This window comes from Arvicola amphibius, chromosome 2 (genome assembly GCF_903992535.2).
Source record: "Arvicola amphibius chromosome 2, mArvAmp1.2, whole genome shotgun sequence".
Classification (NCBI taxonomy): Eukaryota; Metazoa; Chordata; class Mammalia; order Rodentia; family Cricetidae; genus Arvicola; species Arvicola amphibius.
Window position 1 is genome coordinate 60,549,683 of NC_052048.2, and position 24,251 is coordinate 60,573,933.

Consider the following 24,251-nt stretch of genomic DNA (forward strand, 5'->3'; position numbering starts at 1 on the left):
CACACGCTGTGGACTGGACCACCTGCTTGCTTCCACCTGGTGTCCTGAGCACACTGTGCCAGAAACAGGCAAACAGCTCTGTGTCTTCCCACGGGGTCAGCATTTATTGAATAACAATAATTCACACGGTTTGGCTGTTTCGATGACAGCCATTTGTTTTATAATCCGTCGACCCTGGTGGCCTGGGTGAGATAAATACAGGTTCTTGTATGCCAATTTTAATGACTAATATTAACTCTTATCACACGGCACACAATCCACATATCTACATGCATATATGTGGCTTACACAATAACGACAGAGTTCAGGAGGTCCAGGAGTGAGAGAGTTTGTTAGAGAACTGGATCAGTGCCAGCCGGGATGAGGCTGCTGCTGGCATCAGGGCGTGAAAGCCACAAGGTTGCAGCTGTGAGGAAAGCTGGAACAAGAAGCGTCCAGAGCTGGAAATGGTGGGTTGAGGTCCAGGACCAGATGGGTGAGCATGTGGATGGGCAGGCAGTCGCATGGACAATAGGGTACCCAGACAAGCTGAAGCTCTAGCAAGGTCTTTGCTTGTTGGTCCATGATGCACTCAACAGGTATTAGATGACAGGTTGGTGCGGAGCCGTACCGTCCAAGTATTCTGTGTTCATTACTTTATGGGGTCCAGATGAAGGAGTTACACCTTTTCCTTGGTCTGATGTACCTAATAACTTCATGAGCCTGGTTTACATGATTTGATTTTAATACATCTGTGTGCCCATACAGTTGCAATTCAGACACAGTGAACTTCTTGGGTGATTTCATCCCTGCCTGCGAAGATATCATGCATCAGTCTGTGCCAGACGGTGGTTCCTGACTGATGGTGCAGTTTCTGGTACACACAGAAGGAGGAGGTGCGTTCCTCCTCCTCCCTCAAATGGAGTCAGCAGATATGTGTAAAATAGAGTCTTCTAGGGTGTTCTTTAATAAGTACAGTTATATGCAATATGTAATAATTTACAGCAGGGCATAGCCTGACTTCACACAGCCAGTCAAGACAGGGCCTTGGAGACAGAGTTTCCTGAGGGCAGTTACTGGCCCAGATGGCTCCACTAGACCCCAGGCTGTGTCCACATAGGCCTGATGGACAGGCAGGGCAGAGGCCCAGCACACACCGATCCAGAATCAGGTTGTGTGCAGTGGTAACTTGAGCCTTCTGGATGCTCACCCAGGAAGAAGTCTTCCAGAGCAGGTGTCATTTAAAACAGAATGGGCCAAGAGTGAGCTGGGAACACTGAGGGCTATTGGAGGTCAGAGGTCAGACTTCAAGGAGGCAGGGCAGTGTGCCCTAGAGCAAGGTACAGAGCACAAGACAGAGTACCTTCTATCGTGGCTGGGCATAATCTGGTATATATTGTAGAACATTCCAGATAACTCTTGGCACCAGACAGAGCCTGTACCTTGGCATGTGGGGAGGAATGGAGATGTAAAGATCTTCCTCTAGGAATTTGATGAAGATGAAGAAGGAATGACTAGGTTAGAGCAACTGAGCTAGTTCTGAGCCTCAAGAAGTGAGCCCTATAAATGCAAGTTTCTTGTCCTGAGCACCTATTCCAAAATATCCAGCAACCACTTTCCAACTTACCACACAGAGGCTTACAAGTTATAAATGCTTGACCAAAAGCTCAGGTTTATTACCAACTAGCTCTTACATTTTAAGGTAACCCATATTCCTTATTGACACTCTGCCATATGGCAGTATCTCTATTAGAATGGTACATTCATTTCCTGCTCCCTCTGTGTCTGCTGGCAACTCCTAATTCCACCCTTTTCCTTTCCATAAACATTAGTTTGGCTGCCCCACCTATATTTCCTGCCTGGCTACTGGCTGATCAGCATTTTAGTAAACCAATTCAAGTGGCAAATCTTTACAGTGTACAAGAGGATTACTCCACAGCATTTCCCCCTTTCTGTCTAATTGAGATTATTCCACAGCAGAGTCCCACACTGAGATTCTAGGAAGCACAAGGTGCTGTCCAGCCACAGTCAGTAAGATGATCACTGAACACTTTCATTAAAAGGCAAGCACCTTGGGAGTGACCCTCTCCAAATTCACCCATAAGAACCTGATGGACTGGGAGCTATAGCCTGCCCTTTGGTCTCTGATCTCTGAACTTCTCATGCTCTGTGACTCTATAGTATAAACAATGTTGGTTTCCCAGGAAACAAACTTGACCATGAGATCACAGAATCCCCAAGGTAAGGCTACCCAGAATTTCCCTTGGGTGTGGATAGACGCCACAGTCCTCCATTTGCCCTGAGTGGCCTCTTATAGCCAGTCCAGTTGTCTTCCACCTGACTCCACACACGCTGAGTTCCCACTCCATGGATCCCCACTCAAACCTTCATGGAACAAACTTCATGCTTGCCTCTGAGCAGGAGTGCCCATCTCTCCTTTCTCCTTGCCCCTGTGGGGTGGCTACCCACCCAAGAGTCACTTCCTATGTGAAGTGCCGGTTCCCAGGCACTGTTCCTCAGAACAAGGCAGCTTGCTAATGCCAAGAGCCAGCTGCTTACACCTGGGAACCAGGTTGCCCACCCTTGAATTCTAGCTTCTCTAGTGCTCTTTCGGCTGAGGCACAAAGAGGAAGTTTAGGTCAGTCTGAGTTACGGAGAGACTCTGAGACTCCAACTCTGTGTAAAAACAAAACAAAACAAACAAGCATTGGGGCCTTTCTGTAAGCCTTCAAAGGTTCTCTGGATCTCCTTGCCTCGGTATATTTAAGTATGGGGGGGGAGTATAAAAAAATGAAGTTTAGAGTTCATCAAATTATTGATAAGAATGAAATGTGCTAGCCTAGCACACAGAAAGAATAAAGCTACTTCCTGCACATAAGTGCCTAATAAATATTAGTTATGTTCGTAATTATTCTTATCGCCATTATCGTCACCATTCCATCAGAATGTGCAAAGAGAGAGAGTGTGTTTAGTTCGGCACCAGGTATGCAGGCGTTTCCCCCTGCACTGTGGTTTAGATCGCTCCACAGACCATGGCAGGAATGCAGGCGTTGAGTAGCCATGACCCCCTGCACTGTGGCTTAGATCACTCCACAGACTGAGCGCGTTGAGGCTGTCTAGTTACTTTGATCCGCGCCCCTTAGCTCTGCCCACTAAGCACAGAGTATAGACACAATACACACTCGCTGTGTATGTTCCTGATGAGCTGTTAGCTCCAGGTCTGTTTCTAGCAAACAAAGGGCATTCTTTCTTATTTGATAGTGACATTTATGAACGTGGCACCGATGACTTCCAGAAACACTTGGAACCTCGGCAGCAGCTTTCTCCAAGGCACAAGAAAATGTTTAAACACCCCACCCTGGGCCTTGGCATGTGGAGAGGGTGCCTTGCTAAACCCCCTCTTCCTCCTCCACTACAGTTAGGTGGAATACGACTCCTAAGGGGCTGCTGCAGAACCAGCTGCCAGTGTCCACTCTGGGTGACTTAGAAGCTTCTTCACCCGCCACGGGGCAGTCCTCTGCCCTTGCTGCCCATGGAAACTGCCCCTGTCTTCCATGGAGTGTAGAAGCGTGCTGTGCAGCATCTCAGGCTCTGCTTAAGTTTATCTGAGGCAGAAACAATAAGGGAGGGGGTGACGTGTACAATGTGAATAGCTGAAGTCTGCACTCTTTATGGAGGCTGAAGTTTTATAAGCCTCTTGGTGACCAAACCACTTATTATTCCAAGTGCAGACAGGTTTACGATCTGAAATGTTCACTGTGTTGGTTGCTATGGGGAAACAGAGGAAAGTTCCAGCTCAGAGTTTGAAGTGATCACTTGTATGGGAAGGCCTGGCCCTCTCCTCTCCGCTCCCGTCCCATGCCCCTGCTGTCATCAGTTGCTACAGAGGCTGTGGCTTTCTCACTTCTCTCTGTCACCTAGAATACAGAGACAGACAGGCCACAAGACTTGCCCGTAACTAACACGTGACTTCTCATCAACACCACTAACGATACGCTTCGTTCCAGACTTCGTGCGTGGGTCCAATGGGCCTTCCTTCCGTGGCCTTGTCTGCTGTTGGACCCTGCTTTCCCCCACCCCACACTCTGGCTGCCCAGCCTTGCACCTGAGCCTGAGGCCTGGCTCCCTTGAGGGCAATCCCACATTCCCAAACCTTGGCTTCTTGGCTGGAGCCAAGGGTGTTTCGTTCCCTGGCTTTTTGGTCAAAGACATTCCAGAGAGTTCCAGAGAATGAGAGTTGCCTTTAAACCTCTTCCAGAGTCCTACCGACCTCTCAGAGTGGGAGTGACTCATTTCCTGGCTCTGCCATTTAGCTTGTGGGGTCCTAGACAGGCCACCCAGCCGCCCTCCTGGGTAGCTGTGGGGGGGGGGGGAGAGCCTTCAGAGCCTGGGAGCGCTGTAAATGGTCTCCCTAAAGACCATGGTGGTGATTCGGCTGAGTGGCAAGCCTCCATCCTCCTGAGCCCTTCTACGGATCGCCCAGATCACTGACGGAATAATCTTAGCACTTCAGCGTTAGGGAGATGGAGGCAAAAGGATCAGGAGTTCAAGGTCAGCCTGAGCCACACGAGACCCTGTCTCAAAACAAATAAAAAGCTACTGGTGAAATTGTTAGTAAATGGCAGAGACAATCTTCCTGTCCCTCGCTCTTGACTTGAGTGCACAGAGATCTCTTTATGCCAGGAATTGTCTCCCTTGTTTAAATGTTATTTGGTAGCACGTTCCAGCATAGTAGCTGATGGCTTGATAAACTGTACATTAAGAATTTGCACAGCCACTGTTTTTTACTTGTATTATTATAACTTAAGTAAATATGCCTGATGGTTTTCTTAGGTCAAAGATGGGGCTACCAGTTTCACTCAGCAGCTTTTGATGTGCACAGCGGTGCCCCATTCCCCCAGGAAGCTGCTGCCTTGTATAACTGGCAGGGAAGGACCTAGACTCATAATCCTGGGTGCTTCCTGAATCAGCAGTCTCAGAACGTGACAGCTGATGACAAGGGGAACTTATGTTTGCTACTCCTCAGGCCCTGCAACCGTGCCCTTCTGCAGGATGATCTGGGAACGTGTAGAAGCGGTTAATACTGACCTCGGCTGCCTGGCTCCCCCACCACATACAGCCACATGAGCTGACTGCCAGTCTCTCAGCCACACTAACCTCCCCTGCCAGCTGGCAGAAGTGGCCCTGTCCCCTTTCCGATGTGGCCTCTCATCAGTGGTTCTAGACTTTCCACCCACACCCGAGGAGGCTGTTGCACGCACTCCTGGGTAGGGTGTGGGGCTGAATCCTAAGTAGGGTTGTTCTGAATCAGCCCAGGCGGTGGCCAGAACCCCAGGCCTTGGGGACTGAAATCTGACTGTACCCAGAGACAAAGCGCAGTCTTAAGCTACCTCTGCACCTGTAAGATGGATCATTCAGAATGATCCCAAAATAAAGATCAGAGGCTCCTTGAAACATCAAATCTATTTCTCTTGAAAATCAGCCAAAGAGAGGCTTTATGGACACTTGACTCTGAATGATGGGTATAGTCTGACTCAGATCTGCATTGCACTGTGAACTTATCTAGGCCTCAAATTTGCCATCGTTATGTGGGGAGGGGACGGAAGGAGAGACCCCAAGCGCCCCACCTGTCACTGACCACCCTCTCTTCGCCCACAGTCAGACGGCTCCATCCTGGCAATTGCCCTGCTGATCCTCTTCCTGCTGCTGGCCCTGGCACTGCTCTGGTGGTTCTGGCCTCTCTGCTGCACAGTGGTAAGTGAGCCAACTTCAGGCCATAACAGGCAAGGGTAACCAGAAGACCCCAGGTCCATCAGTGGGGGTCAGGGGGAGACCAGCAACTGCAACAGTAGGAGATAAATTTTGCTTGTTTTGTTTTGTTTTGTTTTCTGACAAAATCAGCATAAACCAGGCTTGGTACCGAGGAGTAGTGTGAGTCGTCAAGATGGGCTGGGGGCAGGACCTCCAATGGCAAAGTCATTGGGTACAGACATGTAGAAGGCAAAGATTAAAGCATATGCATTTGGCATTGGAAAAGCATGCAGCCGATGCTGGGTGTGTTCATTATCCAAAAGCATGTTGCTGGAGTTGGGATCTATTGATACTTCGTACGATGCTGGGTTTATATCGGTGGGAAATGTTTCCCAAAATAAACTTTTCATGACAGGAAGCAGTGTCATCCAAGGCAGGATTGTTTTGCAATTTTCAAAATAATTTTAAACGAATTTACCTGGTTTAAGTCCCCATTGCCTGGGAAGGCAGCCAGCGTCGTCCTCATGTGGTCTCCTTTGAAAGGCTGAGGGTTCCTGGATGAGGAAAGATCCTGGAGACAGACAGACAACGCATTCTGTTTGTGATGCTGTTGACTGCCCTGTCCCTTTTTGCTGACTCTTGACGTGCACCCCAGTGTTTCAAGTGCCCTCCAAACTCTGTGCTGACCACTCACTTTAGGGATCCTGACTGGGGCTGGATGAAGTCATGTGTTTCCGGAATGGGAGTGTGGTGTGCAAGAAAGAGGGCCTCCCCACAGGGACCCATTCAGAGATTTCTGGAAAGTTCCTCCACCCTGAGAGACTGCACCCCACAGTCCTCTAACTAACAGACAGTGTCTTTGTGAGCCATGGTCCTCAAACCTCCCTCTGTCATTCTTCCTACCCTTCCTCCAAGTGTGGGAAATGTCACTTGGACCCCATAACTGAGTTGCGTATCCATGGTAAGGAAACAGCTGGAACCGTAGAGGCTTACAGAGTGTGGGCACAGGAAGTTTCTCTCCGGGATCAGATTCACAGTGTCCAATAACCTGCAAGGCCTCCACCCTAGACAAACCAGTCTTAACCTTTTAGTCTCTACTTACCCAAGGCAGGGACACAAAGTGGGACCAGACATCAGGCCCTTAAATTTTCTTTCTGAAAACACAAACAATACATACATGACCTCCATCCTGGCTAGCCAGTGATGGTGAATTTACTGCCCCAGCACCCCTCCCAGCTCCCACGTGTCCCTTGCTGAGTAGGCACCGTGTTCCCCGTGTCTGCACATGCCTCCAATATCTCTGCTCACTTTCGCCTATATCCTGTGTCTTTTTCTCCAGGTTCTCTCCAACCCTCCTCTCCTCATCTTATCCCCAGACAGTGTCACCAGATTCAATGACTGACTACTTCATGTGGTCACCTATCCCTGGTGTGGCTGTAAACAACCCAGCCACGCTCCATTACAAGGAACCACAGGGTGTCACATTTGCAGGCCCCTCTCTCAGAACATCCAAAGTCATCACATCATCCTTGGACCTGCTTGTCCCCTGCGTCTGTGCCAATACCTCCAACTGACCAAACTGAAGCCTGCACCAGCCTCTCATGTCCCCCATCGGCTTGTGTGTCTGTACATTTGGTCTCTAGCTGGTGGCACTGGTTTTGAAAAGTCATGGACTCGTTAGGAGGTGGAGCCCCCCTGGAGGAAGTGGATCACTGGGAATGAGGTTTGAGGTTTGTTAACCTGGCCCATTCCCCTCTCCACTCTCTGCACAATGTGACCAGTGCCGCACGTTCTGCTGCCATAACTTCCTCACTATCATGGACTGTGTTCCTTCTTAAATTGTGAGCCAAAATAAACACACACACACACTCACTCACTCACACGTACACACTCTCGCACACACTCATACACTCACATACACATTAACACACACATTCATACACATACACACATACACACACATACACACTCTCTCACACACTCATACACTCACATACACACTGACACACATACACACTCTCGCACACACTCATACACTCACATACATATTAACACACACATTCATACACATACACACATACACACTCTCTCACACACTCATACACTCACATACAAATTAACATACACATACACACTCTCTCACACACTCATACACTCACATACACACTAACACATACATACACACTCTCACACACTCATACACACACATACAAACTAACATACACACACACACATACACACTCTCGCACATACTCACACACACATTACCTCTTGTCAGGTATTTGGTCACAATAAGAAGAAGAGTAACTAATACAGCTGACTCCAAAAAGCCCCCAGATCATCACCATAACCAGCCCACCCCAAGTTCTCGCGGCTCTTCAGTCCCTCCCACAAGGTGACCTGCGTAGGCCTTTCCTAACCCAGCCCTCCTCCAACCTCAGCTCTCACCTTCTGCTCCCAGGTACGGAGGTAGCACAGCTTCCCCATGGAACGGATAATACCATTATGGTTTTCTTTTTATTTGTCTTTGCCTGTTAGCTGCAACTGTTGGAAACTAAGCCTGGGGGTCTCCAGAGCACAGCACATTACCTAACTAAACCTCAAAGTTCCTGGAGTATCCAAGGGGCTGGAGGGCCGTCTCCAGGAACACCCTATCCTAAGAATACCTGGCTATATTTTCTAACTACCGTGTTTGCATGTCTGTGTAGGTACATGCACATGAGTATGCAGGTACATGTGCATGTGTGTACATGAGCACGTGGAAGCCAAAGTCAACCTTGAGTATCGTCAGTTACATCATCTCTCTCCTTGGGGACAGGGTCCCTGCATGGCCCAGAATCAGCAATTAGGGTAGGTTGGCTGGCCAGTGAGGTCGTCCTGTCCCTGCCTCCCCAGCACTGGGATCATAAGTACACATCTCATCTTTTTTTTAAAGTATAGGCTCTGGGGATTGAACTCAAGTCTTGTTCGTGCTTTACAGACTGAGTCATTGCCTGCCCCTGTATTCCTCCCTACCACGCCCACTGTGGTCATCCTCTTACCTCTTGCTGGGATTTTCTGGTTCTTAGATTTTCTTTCTCTGCTGTCATCAGTTTCTCTGTCTTCAGAACATACACCACTGATGGTCATCCCATAGTATGCACGCATTTCATGCTACGCCTCAATTTCTGCAGCAATATCCCCGTTTTCTCATCTCAGGCCGCATTGTTAGTCCTTCCAGGGTTTACTCACATCCATTTCTCCCACTGAACCCAACCAGGGCAAAGAGAAAGGCAGCCGCAGAGAGTGATTCCAAACTGGAGAACAGTGACCAGTACCTAAGTTGTCTATTTTCCAAACTGAGCTAAAAAAAAAAAAAAAAAAAAAAAAAAAAAAAAAAAAAAAAAGCTAACTCATCTTTGGGGAAAGAGCTCACCCACAGTGCAAACTGTATTGGGTGGTGACTTCTTGAGCGTTTGTGTTATCATAACCTACTCATATGTTATAGGCTGTTTTTATGTTTACCAAATGTCATATAACAAAAGATACATCAGTTTCTTTATCCTAGATATGATGTTCATTTTATGGGGAGTGTGTTAGTAACTTCCCCGATACTGTAACAAAACACCCGAAAGGAAGCAGCTTATGGAATACAAGGTCTATCTGGATGATCTTGGCTCGTGGTCTGAGGACTCAGTCACCATGGGTCATGACTCCCTGACATGGGCAGCTGTCACATGGTGTTCCCTGTCAGGAAGCAGAGAGAGATGAATGCTCAACTTGGCTTCTCTGCTTTGTTCAGCCTGAGGCCCCGGCCCCTGGGATGGCATAGCCCCCATCCATGTATCTCTTCCCTCCTCAGTTAAACTCCGTCGGAAAGAAACACACCCAGCAGTGTGTCTCCCAGGGGACTCTAAGTCTACCCAGACTGACAGTAACTATTGACCGATGGGTCAATGGTATAGCAGGAATCTAAGCAGAGAGATCTTTCCATATACTGCAAGCTAAACTCAGGGGCTGGTGTCATGGTAAAGGTACTTACTACCAAGCCTAGCTCCATGGGCTCCATCCCCAGGACTCACATGGCAGAAGGAGATAACTGACCCCACAAGTTGTCCTCTGACCTTCACACACACACACACAGACAGACAGAGAGAGAGAGAGAGAGAGAGAGAGAGAGAGAGAGAGAGAGAGAGAGAGTTTAAAAGATCTAAAATGATTTACACAATGATGCAAGCATGTAAATCACTGAGCCGCACTCATAAAAATAGGGAAATAGAGAATCTTATGTTTTGTGGTTCTTCCCGCATTCAAAGACAAACAGTCTACAATTGCAGCTCTTCTCAGTCCCACTAGTCACACCAGCTGCCCCTTAGGTCCAGACAAACCCTTACATTTGAGCCCAGGTAAGAACAAGGACTGTATTTGGGTTGTTAGAACAGGGTTGAGCGTGCCCATTCATCATGCGCTCTGTAGAAAATCTGTATCTAAGGGACCTTGTGAGCAGTTTTCTAGTAGTTTTGTAAAGGTCACATGTTATAGGAGCACGGGGCCCCTTTGTTTCATCCCGCCTGGCTAGCTTACACCCAAAATAATCACACAGAAACTGTATTCATTTAAACACTGCCGGGCCCATTAGTTCTAGCCTCTTATTGGCTAACTCTCACATCTTGATTCAACCCATTTCTAATAATCTGTATGTCACCATGAGGTCGTGGCTTACCAGGAAAGATTCAGCATGTCTGACCTGGCAGCTCCAAGGCAGCTCTATGTCTGCCCCTCTTCCCAGCATTCAGTTCTGTCTATTCCGCCTACCTAAGTGCTGCCCTATCAAAAGGCCAAGGCAGTTTTCTTTATTCAACCAATGAAAGCAACACATAGACAGAAGAACCTCCTACACCAGTCACATTTGATTCATTTTCTTGAATCTCAGGGACTCTTTAACACATTAGCCTGTTGGACATTTCTGGTAACCAATTAGAACTCGATATACCTTAAACTGAAACAAGAATAAAGTCTTCAGATGCTGGCTCCATCCCTGTCATAGCACTAAATTGTAGGTTCAGACACCCACTCCCAGCATCACCAAGGAGCTTGCTAGTGTTTGTGTGATTTAAACCCAGCACAAGCAGACAACGGCTCATCCAGCATTGTGGGCTCAGACGAATGTGTGTGTTCCTTGATTGCTCTCCAGCCTACACCATCCATCTGGATCTTCTCACTCCACTATTTAGGAAATTAGTATTCACTATGCATTCCCGCCCTCCCCATGCATCCCTCCTCTCCTCCTCCACATCCCCGTCCTCCCCTCTGTATCCCTTCCCTCCCCTCTGCATCCCTCCTCTCCCCCACATACCCATCCTCCCCTCTGAATCCCTGCCCCCCCCTCTGCACCCCACCCTACCCTTCTGCATTCCTGTTCACCTCTTCATCCCCATCCTCCCCTCTGCATCTCTGCCCTCCCCCTCTGCATCCCTGCCCTCCCCTCTGCAACTCCACCTTCTCCTGCCAGCTTCCCTCCTCCACCTGAGACCACCTCATGGCTTATCTTGAAATCCACCCACCCACCCTTCTCCTGTGCCTACAGGTACAGGGGAAAGAGGCCAGCCGTCACTGGAGACACACTGCCAAAGTTTCGACTTCCACTTTCAGTTGAAGGAATGGGGAAGTTCTTTAACTTCAGATCCCCATTAAATAAGCAGGAACTGAGAACTGTGCTGTTTCCCATTGGTCTCCTTACAGTCTGCCTCCTCTGAGTCCCTCTGGAGATTCCCTGGTTTGGGGCTCTGAGATCAAGCTGCATTATCGAAACTATGGTGCTGAGGGACAGCTCTCCCAAACTGCATTCACTGGGTAGTAATGGCACTCCACGTTAAAACGGCACACCTCAAATCAGAAGGAGTTTAGGCAATAGCTTGAAAGATGCCATTGAACTAGGCTGAAGAATGTCTTCATGGCAGGCTCCCTCAGGGCTTTATTGGAATGGTGTGTGTGGTGAATCCCCAAATAAACTGACCCTGGATCTTCTTTGACCCTTTTTGTCCACAATCCCCAATGTCTTTGCATGCTCACACCAAGGACACTGGTATTCCACCAGAAATGATGAAGGCATACAATCCCAGAGGAGGCTGAAACAACTCAAAATGCAGAATCCGGGACTGTGAGGGGGCCTCTGCCCTCCCTCCCTGGAGTCTGCCTCAGGGTCTCCTAGCTCAAAAATACCACATCATCAACACACTAACCTATGTGGCTTTGCTCAGACTCCACTGACCCTGCTAACAACTGGAAACAGCTGGCTCATAGCCCAGACAGAGGTCAGAGGTGTTCCTCCTCCAAGCCATGGCTTCTGAGCTCATGGGTTTATGTTACTGTGCCACTTCCCAAGAGTTCCGCAGTGACCCTGGCATCACACTGTGGCCACTGTGCCCAGACGTCAGTCCCTTGGGCCTTATCCACTCCTGTTAGCATTCCGACTGTGACTGTCACTTTAGATATCAATAAATGTGGCCTCTTAAACAACCCCAGCCTCAGGCAGGTAAGAGGCACAAAACAGTTTCAGGTTGGAGTTCCAAATGGAGAAAGAAACTCAGAAGGTCTTATCTCTAAAAAGATCTCTTCTCTTTGAAGAGGTATTGTACTTCCTTCCAAATGCCTTGCCCAAGCCTTTGCTCAGCTTGTGGGTTGCAAAAGCTATAGATTGAGGCTGTGCTGGGCCAGATGCAATCACTTCACAATCAGACCTGAGGTTTGTGTTAAACTCAGCCAGTCGGTTTGTGGGAAGGATGGTTGATCTGTCTGTCTTAGTCTCTCATATGGAGTTCCCACCTGCCTGTGGCTTCCTGATTTAGATGGGAATGCTTATCTTAAGACTTAGGGATGAGAACAAAAGGCTAGAGTGTAAAAGGCAAACATCCCTCCCCTCTCTAGTATCAGAGTCCTTAAGGCTGCATTTCTAGTGCCAATTCAAAAGAATCCGACACCCTCTTCTGGTCTCCTCAGGTACTGCACACATGTAATGTACATACAAACAAGCAGGTATGCATACATACATATAAATCTTAAAAATGAAATATAGTTTTATGGAAACAACGCTAAACTCAATAAAATTTTCGTCCTTTTCAGTGTCTTTAACACTTTAACTTTTATTATATTTTTAAGCATGTGTGTAAGTTAGCAAACAACTTGCAAAAGTCAATTCTCTTTCCACTATGTATGTCCTGGAGATCAAATTCACCAGGCTTGTCCAAAGTACCTTTATCCCCTGGGCCATCTTGTTGGCCCTAGGTACCACAAAGTATGATAAAAATTACTACAGAAAATGCATATCTTTGATCTAGTATATAAAGAGTGAGCACACACAGTGTGGCTGTGAGCACGAAGGTGACATAGTGGTGCCCCTTAGAGCAGAGGCTAGCCAGGAGGAAGGACATGATGGCTGGGGCTCACTGTCTTGGTATTTCCCCAGCACTGTCTGAGATGGAAAACCTGCTGTTAGATTGCCTGATTACTCTCCCCACTCAAAAAAATCACCAGGCATGGTGGAGAAAGCCTGAACTTAGAAGGCAAAAGCAGGTGGATCTCGGTGAGTTCAAGGCCAGCCTGGTCTACAAAGCGAGTTCTAGGATAGCCAGAGCTGTTACACAGAGAAAACCTGTCTCAGAAAAATATACATATGTGTATACATATATATTAACATATATATTGCTTCTCATGAGCAACCCTGCTCCACCATTGTACCTTCACATGCCCGTGGCCCATGTATAGCAAAAGAGAGATCAAGAGCCCCTCTGTCCTCTCCCTGGCATGACCTTCAAGGTCTCCCATGAAGTCACTTTGAGCTTCTTTGCCCCTGGCTCTCCCAGCATCCCACTCCTTTCACCTCTGTCTAAGGATCTTCGCCACACGCTGAAGGTTTCTCCTTCATTCGGTCCATGGTTCATATAGCCAGGACACACCCCTGCCTCACCTTGTGGTTATAGCCAGGACACACCCCTATCCCGTGGTGTTGCTGTAGCCAGGACACACCCCTATCCCGTGGTGTTGCTGTAGCCAGGACACACCCCTATCCCGTGGTGTTGCTGTAGCCAGGACACACCCCTATCCCCATGGTGTTGCTGTAGCCAGGACACACCCCTATCCCCATGGTGTTGCTGTAGCCAGGACACACCCCCGTCGCACGGTGTTGTATACAATTCTCCATAAAGAAAAGAGCACACACTCAGGACCACTGTCCCTGCTTGATTGCACACACGAAATGGATGAGGTGTGCATTCGTGTGTAAATTTTGTGTTTCCTGCCCAACTCACTACCAGTCAGTCGAACTTTTCCCCTCAGGGACACAAAAAAGATTTGTCACATATTTCTCTACGTCTGATGGTGAACATTCCACGAGTCTCTCACCACTACCACACACACAAAACTAAAATACTTGTTAATTTCTCTTGGCCTCTGAAAGTCATCTCTTTCAAGCTAGTACGATCTCTCAGTTTTACAATAGAAAAAAGAACTATTGTGCCTATAGCACATAAACAAACACACACGGGATGGAGCTGTGTCTATCACATGTAAACAAACACACACGGGATGGAGCTGTGTCTATCACACGTAAACAAACACACACGGGATGGAGCTGTGTTGTGACAGCACAGATTGGACAGCAGTGCCCAGTTTGTCAGATCACTATAGCACTGTCCGGGAAGTCAGTTTGAGACCCAGAGCTGAGAAGTGAAACATCCACCCTCAGGGCAGTGCATGGACTTGGAAGCTGGGGAAGAGAAACAGAATGGGTCTCAGTGGCATCTGGAAAAGTGCCAGTTAGTCCTCTGTCCACCCTAGATGCTGTGAGATTTCCCACCACACATTAGTGTCCCAGGCTGTTCTGGTGTAAGGAGAGACTTTGAATATCTTAAGTACCACTCACCCCCAAAATATTATACCAGAGGATTGAGAGTCCGGAGCAAGTCTTGCAGTATTAAGTGCCAAGTGTTTACTTGAGAGCAAGGATGTTGAAAGAAAGAGGAAATGCTTCCTGCACCTTCTCCTTTAGAGGAGCACACGCTCATACTTTCCAGAAATCGTGATTGAGCAACCTGCCTCCGAGCTTCAGGTCAGAGACAAAAGCTGCCCATGTGTGCTTGTATCTCCTGGAAGATCAGAGTTGCGAGCGCAGAGTTCACTGCCAATGGTGTGGGCCGCAGATAAGATCTGTGCTTGAGTCCCTGGAAGACACATCCTCGGGTCCTCTGAGAGGAAAGCCTGGATTGAGGGCTTGCCCAGAGCAGATTGGCCTGAGGGTATGTCTTGAGTGTTAATTGATGTGGTAGGACCCAGCCCATTGTGATGTCACCCTTTTTTGGGCAGGTGATCCTGGATTGTATAAGGATGCTCATTAAACATTGGGAGCGTAGCCAGCAAGTAAAACTCCTCCATGGTTTCTGCTCCAAGTTCCCACTCGAGTTCCTGCCCTGACTTCCCTCAGGGATGGACTGGGACCTGAGAACATAAGGCAAATCAGCCCTTCCCTCTAAGTTGCTTTTAGTCAGAGTCTTTTATTACAGCAACAGAAAGGAAACAATAGCAGTGTTTAGAGAGAGGGCGGCACTGTGTAACATATGCTGGCCTCGAACCTGAGATCCCCTTCCCTTCTCTTCCAAACACTAGAATTACAAATCCCTGCCACACAGGACTCAGAGCTGGGTTTCTGATCAGTCACAGAAATCCACAGCACAGCTGTGGGAACATCTGACCTAACACAAAACACACCTCTGCCCAGAGCAGATCGATACACAGACTGGCTAGAAATCAGTTCATTCCTGGTTCTCAGAATGTGGTCCACAGACCCTCGGGGTCAGTATTATTTAGGAACCTGCTCGAAATGCAAGTGTCTGGCCCCAGTCTGCTAAGGAAGCATTGCACCTTGAGTTCTGTTAGCAAAAAGTCCCCTACACAATTCTAATGCTGGAAAGGTTGGCAGCTGTTGAGCTCCTTAAAATTAGAGGGCGGGTTCATAATTTTAACAGACTCACTAGCCTCAGCTGATGCCTTGGGCCCGTGGAGATGGCAGAGAGGCCTGTGTATTGGTGGAGTATTTGTCAGCAGTGAGTGACCAGAGGAGGTGCGTGGAGCACTAGGAGGGCAACTCATGCACAAACAAAGCGGAATGCAAACACAGACTCTAGAGAAAGGGGCCAGAAAAGTAGTTCTGTTAGTACCATGTCTTGTAGAATGAGATAAACTTCTGGCTCCCAGGAGCTTGTGCGATTTCACCAACAGCCAACTCTTGTCATGGAGAGAAGAGACAGGCAAGGGGGGAATATAAAGCCATGAGTCTGGGGAGATGGCTCAGCGGTTAAGAGCACTGGCTGTTCTTGCCGAGGACAGGAGTTCAGTTCCTAGAACACACCAAAGGCTCACAACCTTCTGAAAGTCCAGCTCCAGAGGACCAGATATCGTCTTCTGGCCTCCAAGGGTACTAGCACTTCTGTGATTCACTTATCATAAAGGCAGGCAAAACATTTATCCATATAAAATCTAAAAATAAAACAAATCTTGAAAAACATATGGGAAATTGTAGTGGAGAGTCTGCGAGTGGGTGGTAGCCAGCCCTGTGACCTCCTGCCCTTCATGTGCGTGGAGGCCTGATTTCTTTCTCTTTAGATGCTCTGTCCTGTGGGTGGGGACACTCTCGGGTCAGGAAGGGTGGCCAGAGCACACGTGTGGGTTCCAAAGCACAGGACACAGCAGCTGGGTCAGCAAGACCAATCAGAGCTGTGGGAGCTGAGACCGTACACAAGCACTTCAGAGGACAAGCACACACACAGTCAGGCCACCAGTGCATCACCGCATGTTACAGGTATGGAGAACGCTCTCTAGAGCCCTGGCAGCTGAAGCTGGCTGTAAGCCACAATGGTTAAACTGCAGCTGTAAGCCAGCCCAAGCTTGTCATGCCACATATCTCATCCGACCAGCTTCACTGTTTCTCCAGCAACCACCTGGGGCGCTCACAAGAACCTGAACTTGGCTTGTGTGTAAGTCAGTGGTAGAGCGCTTCCCTGCACCGGCTACGGCCTGGGTTGATTCCCAGCAGTACAGGATTGGTTTCCACAGACTCTCCTCCCTGCTTCTCCCCCATCTCCATCCTCTCCCTTGCCCTCCATCCTCAGTGACCTCCTTTCTGCTTTTATATCACATGATCCCTTTTGCCCCACTTCCTCAACACCTCTGTCTCTTCTAACGAACCCCTTTTCAGTTTCATAGCCAATACCCACACTCACCCTCACTTACATATTTATGTTAATACATATATAAAAATATGGAAAGCTACAAGCCACCTAAGACAGGAGATGTCCTGCTTATCTTTCTGAGTCTGGATCATCTCGTATAATATAATTCGTTTAAGATCCCATCTACTTTTATCCAATTTTATTACTTCAGTTTTTCCTGAAGTTGAATAAAATTTCATTGTGTAGTAAGGGTTGTGTTTCCATGAAGCTCTGAATAGCAGTTTCTTGGAGAACAGATACTCCCACTGTGGAGAATAAAAAGATGGGCATTTCCCATGCTCGGGGGAGTGCCCAGGGTGCCATGTGCTGCTCTTGACATAGCTATAATGCTCTCTGGCTATGATGTCCCAGGCCAGGCTGGGCTCACCAGCTCAAAGCAATTGGAGGACCTCTTTGCTGCCTCCGCCAGCCCCTCGGCAGACAAGGCCAGGTTAGAGTACCACTTTCTGTTTTGCTGAACACGGTGGACTGATTTGAACATGGTGGATTGATTTTCAGAAAATGAGGTGCCACATTTACTGTGTATTCATGTGGAATCTGGATCACAAACCAGTTCCTTGTAACCAATATTAGTAAGTCATGGATGATGGCACTGTCTTTGGGGCTCCATTCGATCCAGCCCTCTGTAGGCTCTGGGATAGATATTCAATAAGTGTGGAGTAAACTAAATCAGAGTCATTCTGATGCTGTGTGTCCAACTGTTGTCATGTGTTAAGTGTGGTGTGGCGTGTGTGTGCGTGTATTCATGTGCATGTGAGTATGTATGCATGTATACCTGTGTGCATGTGAGAACCATTGTTAGATGTTGAGTGTCCCCCTCAATGGCTTCCCACTTTATTTTTGAGACAACCCTGGAGCTTGTGGGTTAGTCTGGGTTGGCCGACCAGCAAGCTCCAAGGACTGTCCCACCTCTGCCTCTCTAGTACTGGGATTACAGCCACAAAACTCCACATCTGACATTTACGTGGCTGGTTGGGATTGAACTCATCCGTTCTCATGCTTAAAGCGCAAGCGCTCCCCAATAGAGCCATATCATGCGCTCACTTGTGTGAGGCCGCAGACATCCCTGAATCCCATGGCAACTGTCCAGTCATCAGGCTCCTATCTCCCATGTGTTGGGGAGACAGCCACACACCTGGCTTATGCAGGGGGTTATTAAAGATGCAGTGGAGGAGGAAGCACACGGGGAGGGCACTCTGATCTGTCTTCACAGTACTGGTACTGCACACGCAGTTGCTCGGGATGACTCAACCCCTGCAAAGTTTATGTTTTTGCTCTACTTAGTTATGAGGCTCCAGGAGACCCAGAGGCTTCTCAGATCCTCACAGTGACAGGCAGGTCTGGGATTTACATTTGACAAATGTGCTAGGCTCCCATGCAGTGAAGGAGCAGCCATGAACCTCTTCAGATCTGAGGACCTTGTCTTAGCCACAGCATCTGCCATTTTTTTTTTGCAAACATTCTGCCATCCCCCCCACTTCTCCCACTCAAGTCATTACCCCCACCTCCTCATCCCCTCCAGCTTCCAGCCATTTCCTGTTTTAAAATAATTCACTGTCTCTGGAATGATGGCAAGTCAGCAGCAAGCAGTAAGAGTCTTCCCCAGAGGTTCCCCCGAGTGTGACTCTGAAGTGAGTTGAGTGGGTGCACAGCTTCCCACAGTAACAGGAAGTGGAAGCAGATGAAGCAGTAGTTCCAAACCCCAGGAGGCCTTGAGCTCTGCCTCTTCAATGAACGAATACTGTACTCAGATGCTTGGAGCAGCCTCGGCCCCCTGGCTGCTGGTAGCCTGTCTAATCAATGCGGATAACATTACAGACTGTGGTAGGGTGGAGACAGAGGTAAGGACGAGCACCCTAGTGAACACTTCGTATTGTTAACTTAGAGAAGCCATACACTTAGTAGAGGGGGAGGGGTGTAAAGTGCTCCTCGGGGAACTGCTGGGCAGCCCTGGTGCTGAGACAGCAGAGGTTACAGGACAAGATTTGTATTTGCCAGACGTCACCTAAAGAAAGTGTTCCATGTGGGGTCCCAAAATCCTAACTATAAGCTTGAGTGAGGGTAACAGGTCCCCAAGGAATGTAGGAGACCAATGATTCATAGCCAAGGTGCTACGGAAATGCCTTCAGCTCCAGTTAACTGCCGGACTGTCCATTCATGACTGGAGTTGTCGGGCCCATCACCATGTTGAGGAAGGGACTCGCATTGACTTACTGGAACTGTCTGTCTCTTTTCACGCAGCAGACAGGGCAGCTGAGGAATATTCTTATAGATAGTTACTGGCATATGTTTGCCTCTGCATCGTCCGTACCTGGGAGAGATCCCTGGGCCCTCCTCCTCACTGCCTTCTCTCAGGGGCTGCTCAGCCTGACACACGTCTCCACATGGACCCACTGAGGCCGGTGGTCGAGGGCCTGCAGCCACAGAAGCCTGGTCTGAACCTCGCTGGTGCCGGAGCACCCATTAGCTCATGTGTATCGCCGTCCTGTATTAAAGTGTAGATGGTTGGGAGGAGGGAGGGGCGGCCTCAGGCCTGAGTGGCCAAGTGAACCGACCGATGAGACCAGCTGCCCAGGTGAGACAAACAGCTGTGGAGTGTGCTTCTTCACACAGGACTTCACACTGAAGATGGACTCATGTGGCAGTTCCTGCTCTCACTGGGCTACCCTGTCCAATCAGGTCATGGCATAGACTTAAGGCTCGTGCTTGGACTGTTCCTCTGGTGGTTAAGGCAGAATCTTAGGGAGCAGGAGGTTAAAGACCCCACTGACACATTCTCCTTTCCATTTACAGATCATCAAGGAGGTCCCCCCCACCCCCTGTTGAGGAAAGTGAGGTAAGTGGCCAAAGTAGGGTGCTGGGGGTGTGCAGGTGGCAGAATGGGGCAAATTGGCCGGTTATATAGCCCCCTGCTGAGCATGGTTGGGCCCCACCGTCTGTGAAAGGGAACCTTTGGGCCTTCCCTCGCCAGGGTAAACAAGACCTGAGCAACACAAGCAGCCAGGGGCCCGCTGGTTTCTCTCCACAAAGACAAACTTTAAAGCGCATACACTTGTCTGGCGTTTCTGTCTGCAAGGATTTTGGAAGATTTCCTGCTGATGGGATGTGTTTTAGTTGTCGGCTTTTTTTTCTGTGCTTGACTCTGGATGTCACACATGCTCCACAAACTCTCCACCTGAGCTATAGCCCTAGCCACCCCCTCCATTTGTCTGAGACAGGGTTCTGTGTCACAGGTTGGGCTTGAACTCATGTTGCTCCTAACTCAGCCTCCCCAGGGGTGGGATCACAGACATGTCTTGCTACATATGAATGTTTTTACCAGTACAATAAATAATTTGGGGTTTTAAAGGGCTAAGTTTCCCTCGGAAACGTATTAGGATTTCTGTCCCCCTGCAGATATACACTTCACATGTATAGGTTATGGCAAATTTGCCACACTCTGCATAGAATTCCTGCTCCTATGACTTGTGCCAAGTTTCCCGTTTTTCTTTAATTTAAAACAGTATTATGTAAAATCTGCCAGGTGGTCATGACTGTGCTGGAGCAGGATGTACTAATATCCTGGCCTCACTCTCAAATCCTCACGGTCTACAGACAACCGCTCAGACTCTTCCACCCAACGGGCCAGGAAGCCGCTGTGCTGCTAGGGCGGCTCTAATAAACCAGCAGAGGTGTTAACAGCTGCTGGTGGGCGGGAGTTCACAGCAAATGGCTTTCCCAGCCTGGGACTGCTGGGATCCTTGGGAGTAACACTACCAGAGTAGAAGCCCTAGATCTGAAAACTTACTGGGGCCAAGAGGAACCAAGATGGGGTTTCAAGTTCTTAGCTAGGTTTCTGTAGGGTTTTGTTTGGTTGTTTGTTTCATTATTTTTTGTATTCACTTCAGATACCACCTCTCAGCTATCCCTGTCCCATCTCAGTCCCCTACCCTCCACCCCATCCCAGCTCAGCTGTCCCTGTCCAAACTCAGCTGTCTCTGTCCCAGCTCAGCTGTCCCTGTCTCAGCTCAGCCTCCGTACATAGAAAGAACGATGATTAGGTTTGAAATTCCATGTGTCTCTCGTGTGCTGAAAGCTGCATGAACGCCGAGAGACTTAATAGCTGCAATCAATTAAAGCACATCTTGCAGGAATGTTAGCTCTCTGCCCAGAAATCAAGGGAGGAAATTGCATTGCTGTACAGAGAGAAAGGAGAAGAGAACCTTCTCTCCGTGTTGAGTCTGTTCTTAACATTCCAAGAGCAGGAACCGCACCTAGTCCACATTTCTGTTTGACTTTGCCTGTGTTGTGTGCATCTTTCTCTCTGAATCCCAGAACAAAACAAGTGAGGCATCCTGACGGTCGCTGTGTTTGCTTTGGGTGGAAAATGTTCCCCCTCAGTGGAATTTGGAGTGGCTCTTTCTGGAGATTGCTTTGAACTGGCCTTTTGAAGGTGAAATGCTGGAGATTTTGGTACTGGGGTAGTATGGGGCCTGATGTCCTCTACATGTAACATCTAGTACAAGGTTTCATGGACATCATGGGTGCACACACATGCAAGATGTAAGGCTGGAGCCCAAACAAGAAAGAATAGACAAAAGCGAGGGAAAGGAAGAAACAGCTTTTTCAGCTTCGTTGGCATTTTTATGGAGACCATACTTGACAGAAAAAGGCAAACGTAGTTCCTGAAACACAATGATGACCGTAGACACTTGGGACCTGAAGGTTGTGGGAGGCTTAAGGCAACTTCCTACTGCCAAGAAGATTACTTCAGCATGTGTGTTGTCCCTGAGGCTCCTGGGGCCCTAGTCCTCTTCCTAATTTAGCGCTCTGGCAGGAAGAAAGGAAAGAGGGAAACCCCACAGAAAGAAATAACATAACTTCAACCATGTTAAGTATTTTATTCAATGCACTGAAAATCTTAATTGGAATCTAGACGACTTCTCCAGCCCAGCCCAGGTGAAGATTCCACTGAGGCCTCAGCACAGCGTGTGTGCACTGGCCTCAGAGTGCCCTGAAGATTCTCCTCTGATGTCCTCAAGTGGATGTCTCCCTTCTCCTTCTTGGCGGTCTCTGGGTCTTGCATTAACTCCTCCCTCTGCATTAAAGATTAAGACCATTAGATACTCAAAGGTCAGGAACTATCTAGTTAATCTGAGGGCAAACCGGGAGTGGCAGTGCATGCTGGGGACTCCAGTATTGAGGAGGCTGAAGCAGGAGGACCTCCAGCTTGAGGTCAGCCTGGGTCGGAGAGAAAGGAGAGAGAAAAGGGAGAGATAGGTTGCCCTGTGAAGGCAACCCCTTGCCTACTGTATATATGGACAAGCTGAATATTAACTGGCCTTCATCGATCTGTAACCATCACATCCCAAGGGAAGCTGTCCTAGTCAAGGTTCCTACTGTGATGAAACACTATGACCAAAAGCAGCTTGGGGGGGGGGGGTTATTTCACTGACAGTTCTATATAACAGTGTATCATCAAACGCAGTGAGGACAGGAACCTGGAGGCAGGAGCTGATACAGAGTGCTACTTACTGACTTGCTCCCCATGGCTTGCTCAGCCTGCTTAGAACCCAGGACCACCAGCCCAGGGGTGTCATACAGTAGACTGGGCTCTCCCCATCAATTACTGTTGATGGAGCACTCATTAAGAAAATGCCCTACAGAGTTGCCAACAGACCAATCTTATGGAGACATTTTCTTAGTTGAGCCTCCCCGCTCTGATGACTCTAGCTTGTGTCAAATTACATAAAACCATCCTGCCCAGAGGAGCACCACTGTATAAATAACTAAACTCAGGATGAAGGCAGCTTCATAACTCTATAGTGATCCTCTTTCGTGTCGAATCCTCTTTGATAGGAAGTACAAAACGCTCAGTGCAAAACTATGTCTTTCGGGGATTCCCTGTCCCTGGAAGTGAAATCCCTAAGCCAACATAAAGACCAGTCATCTGAGCTGCAGATCTCAGCAGAAGGGAGGAAGCTCAGGGTAACACCTCAAAGGGGACATGGGGGTGAGGTCTTCTCCCACTGACACCAGAGTGAGACTTGATCTTCGTTGACTTTGTCCCAAAGAGTTGGCAGTTTCTGGGAGATTGTGTTAGCAGTGCCCTCTGTCTGGAGGCTTATCTGGGTATAGTCACCTCTACGGATGCCTTGACTACATTTGTGTTAGAGCCGTGCTGTTTACTTCATGATAACATGGCTCCCTCGAGACACAATGTTATTCAACAATGAAGGTTTCGGTAACTAGTGCTTACCCAGATCATTCATATGTGTGTATATATATGGCAGAGAGAGTGTTTGACTTCATATCACTATTGACTGTTTAGACAGAGATGGGTGAACCCAGGGAGAGTATCACTGGACAAACACAGAAGGCAAGCAGCCCCAGGCCACTAACACTGTCTGGCATGGGACCTCCACTACAGTCATTGGCGGGAACGAAGGAAAGGTCATACAAGTGACTCTTGTTTGGGGTCACCCAGAGTTTATCATATGGGTTCAAGATGTGTTTAGGGTGCTATGATACTTAAAGTTAGGTAGAAAGATTGGGCTGGACTCTGCTTCACATGGTTTCCCAGGGGCCCTCACAGTGAGCTGGGGAACAAAGCTCCCCTTGGTCCCCACTGGGTGTGGATGTCAGAAAAGCAGGAAGAGCCCAGTGCTTTGAAGGCTGGCATCCTTCATCCTGGACCAGTAGCAGTGCACTGCATATGTGCGAGAGATAGAGAGCCCCAAAATCTGAAACCTCACTCCTTCCACCCACCGTTTTGCTTAATAACTAACTTTAAAAATTAAATATTTGTTGAGTCAATAGAGGTGAGCACAAGGAGCTTTGAATTCTCTGGGAACTGGAAGTCCACACAGGTTAGGTAACTTAGGAAATATCTGGAAGAAGGGGTAGGAGGCATGGGGAAGGCACACAAACCCCTGCACAGTGCCGTGTGGGATTGTACCGCAGCCTGGCACAGCGGGCAGAGTTAAAGAGCGCAGGTTCTCAGGTTTCCTGAGAAAGCTCAGCTTGGTTTCCTGAAGACAAACACGTCAAAATTGGCCTCTGTCGTCTGAGGGATACGCCACCACGGTGTTGCCCAAAGGTTAGTCTAGTGATGTCTGGGGCAAAACATCCTTTAAGATTTAAACATGACTTCCCTGGTGGGAAACCGACTGCAACCCTGGCTGGGCAATGTCTCACACTGCCGACGGCTTTTGCTGCTTCTGTGTCATTTTGTCTCCTGGATTTGCTGGATTCCAATCCCCCTCCCGACCTATGTAAGGG

At 48.4% G+C, this 24,251-nt stretch overlaps 1 protein-coding gene across 2 annotated transcripts in view; it reads left to right on the forward strand.

Annotated features, from left to right (window-relative positions):
• The window catches only part of Antxr1 (ANTXR cell adhesion molecule 1), a 185,763-nt gene that overhangs the window by 103,657 nt on the left and 57,855 nt on the right, over positions 1 to 24,251 (forward strand). Inside the window, exons 13-14 of one of the 2 annotated variants that reach the window (XM_038320077.1) lie at positions 5,638 to 5,741; positions 19,794 to 19,827. In XM_038320077.1, coding sequence (XP_038176005.1) covers positions 5,638 to 5,741; positions 19,794 to 19,827 — 138 coding nt within the window. Of the gene's footprint in view, positions 1 to 5,637; positions 5,742 to 19,784; positions 19,829 to 24,251 lie in introns of those variants that run through there. The other variant, XM_038320075.1, reaches the window with a different exon arrangement.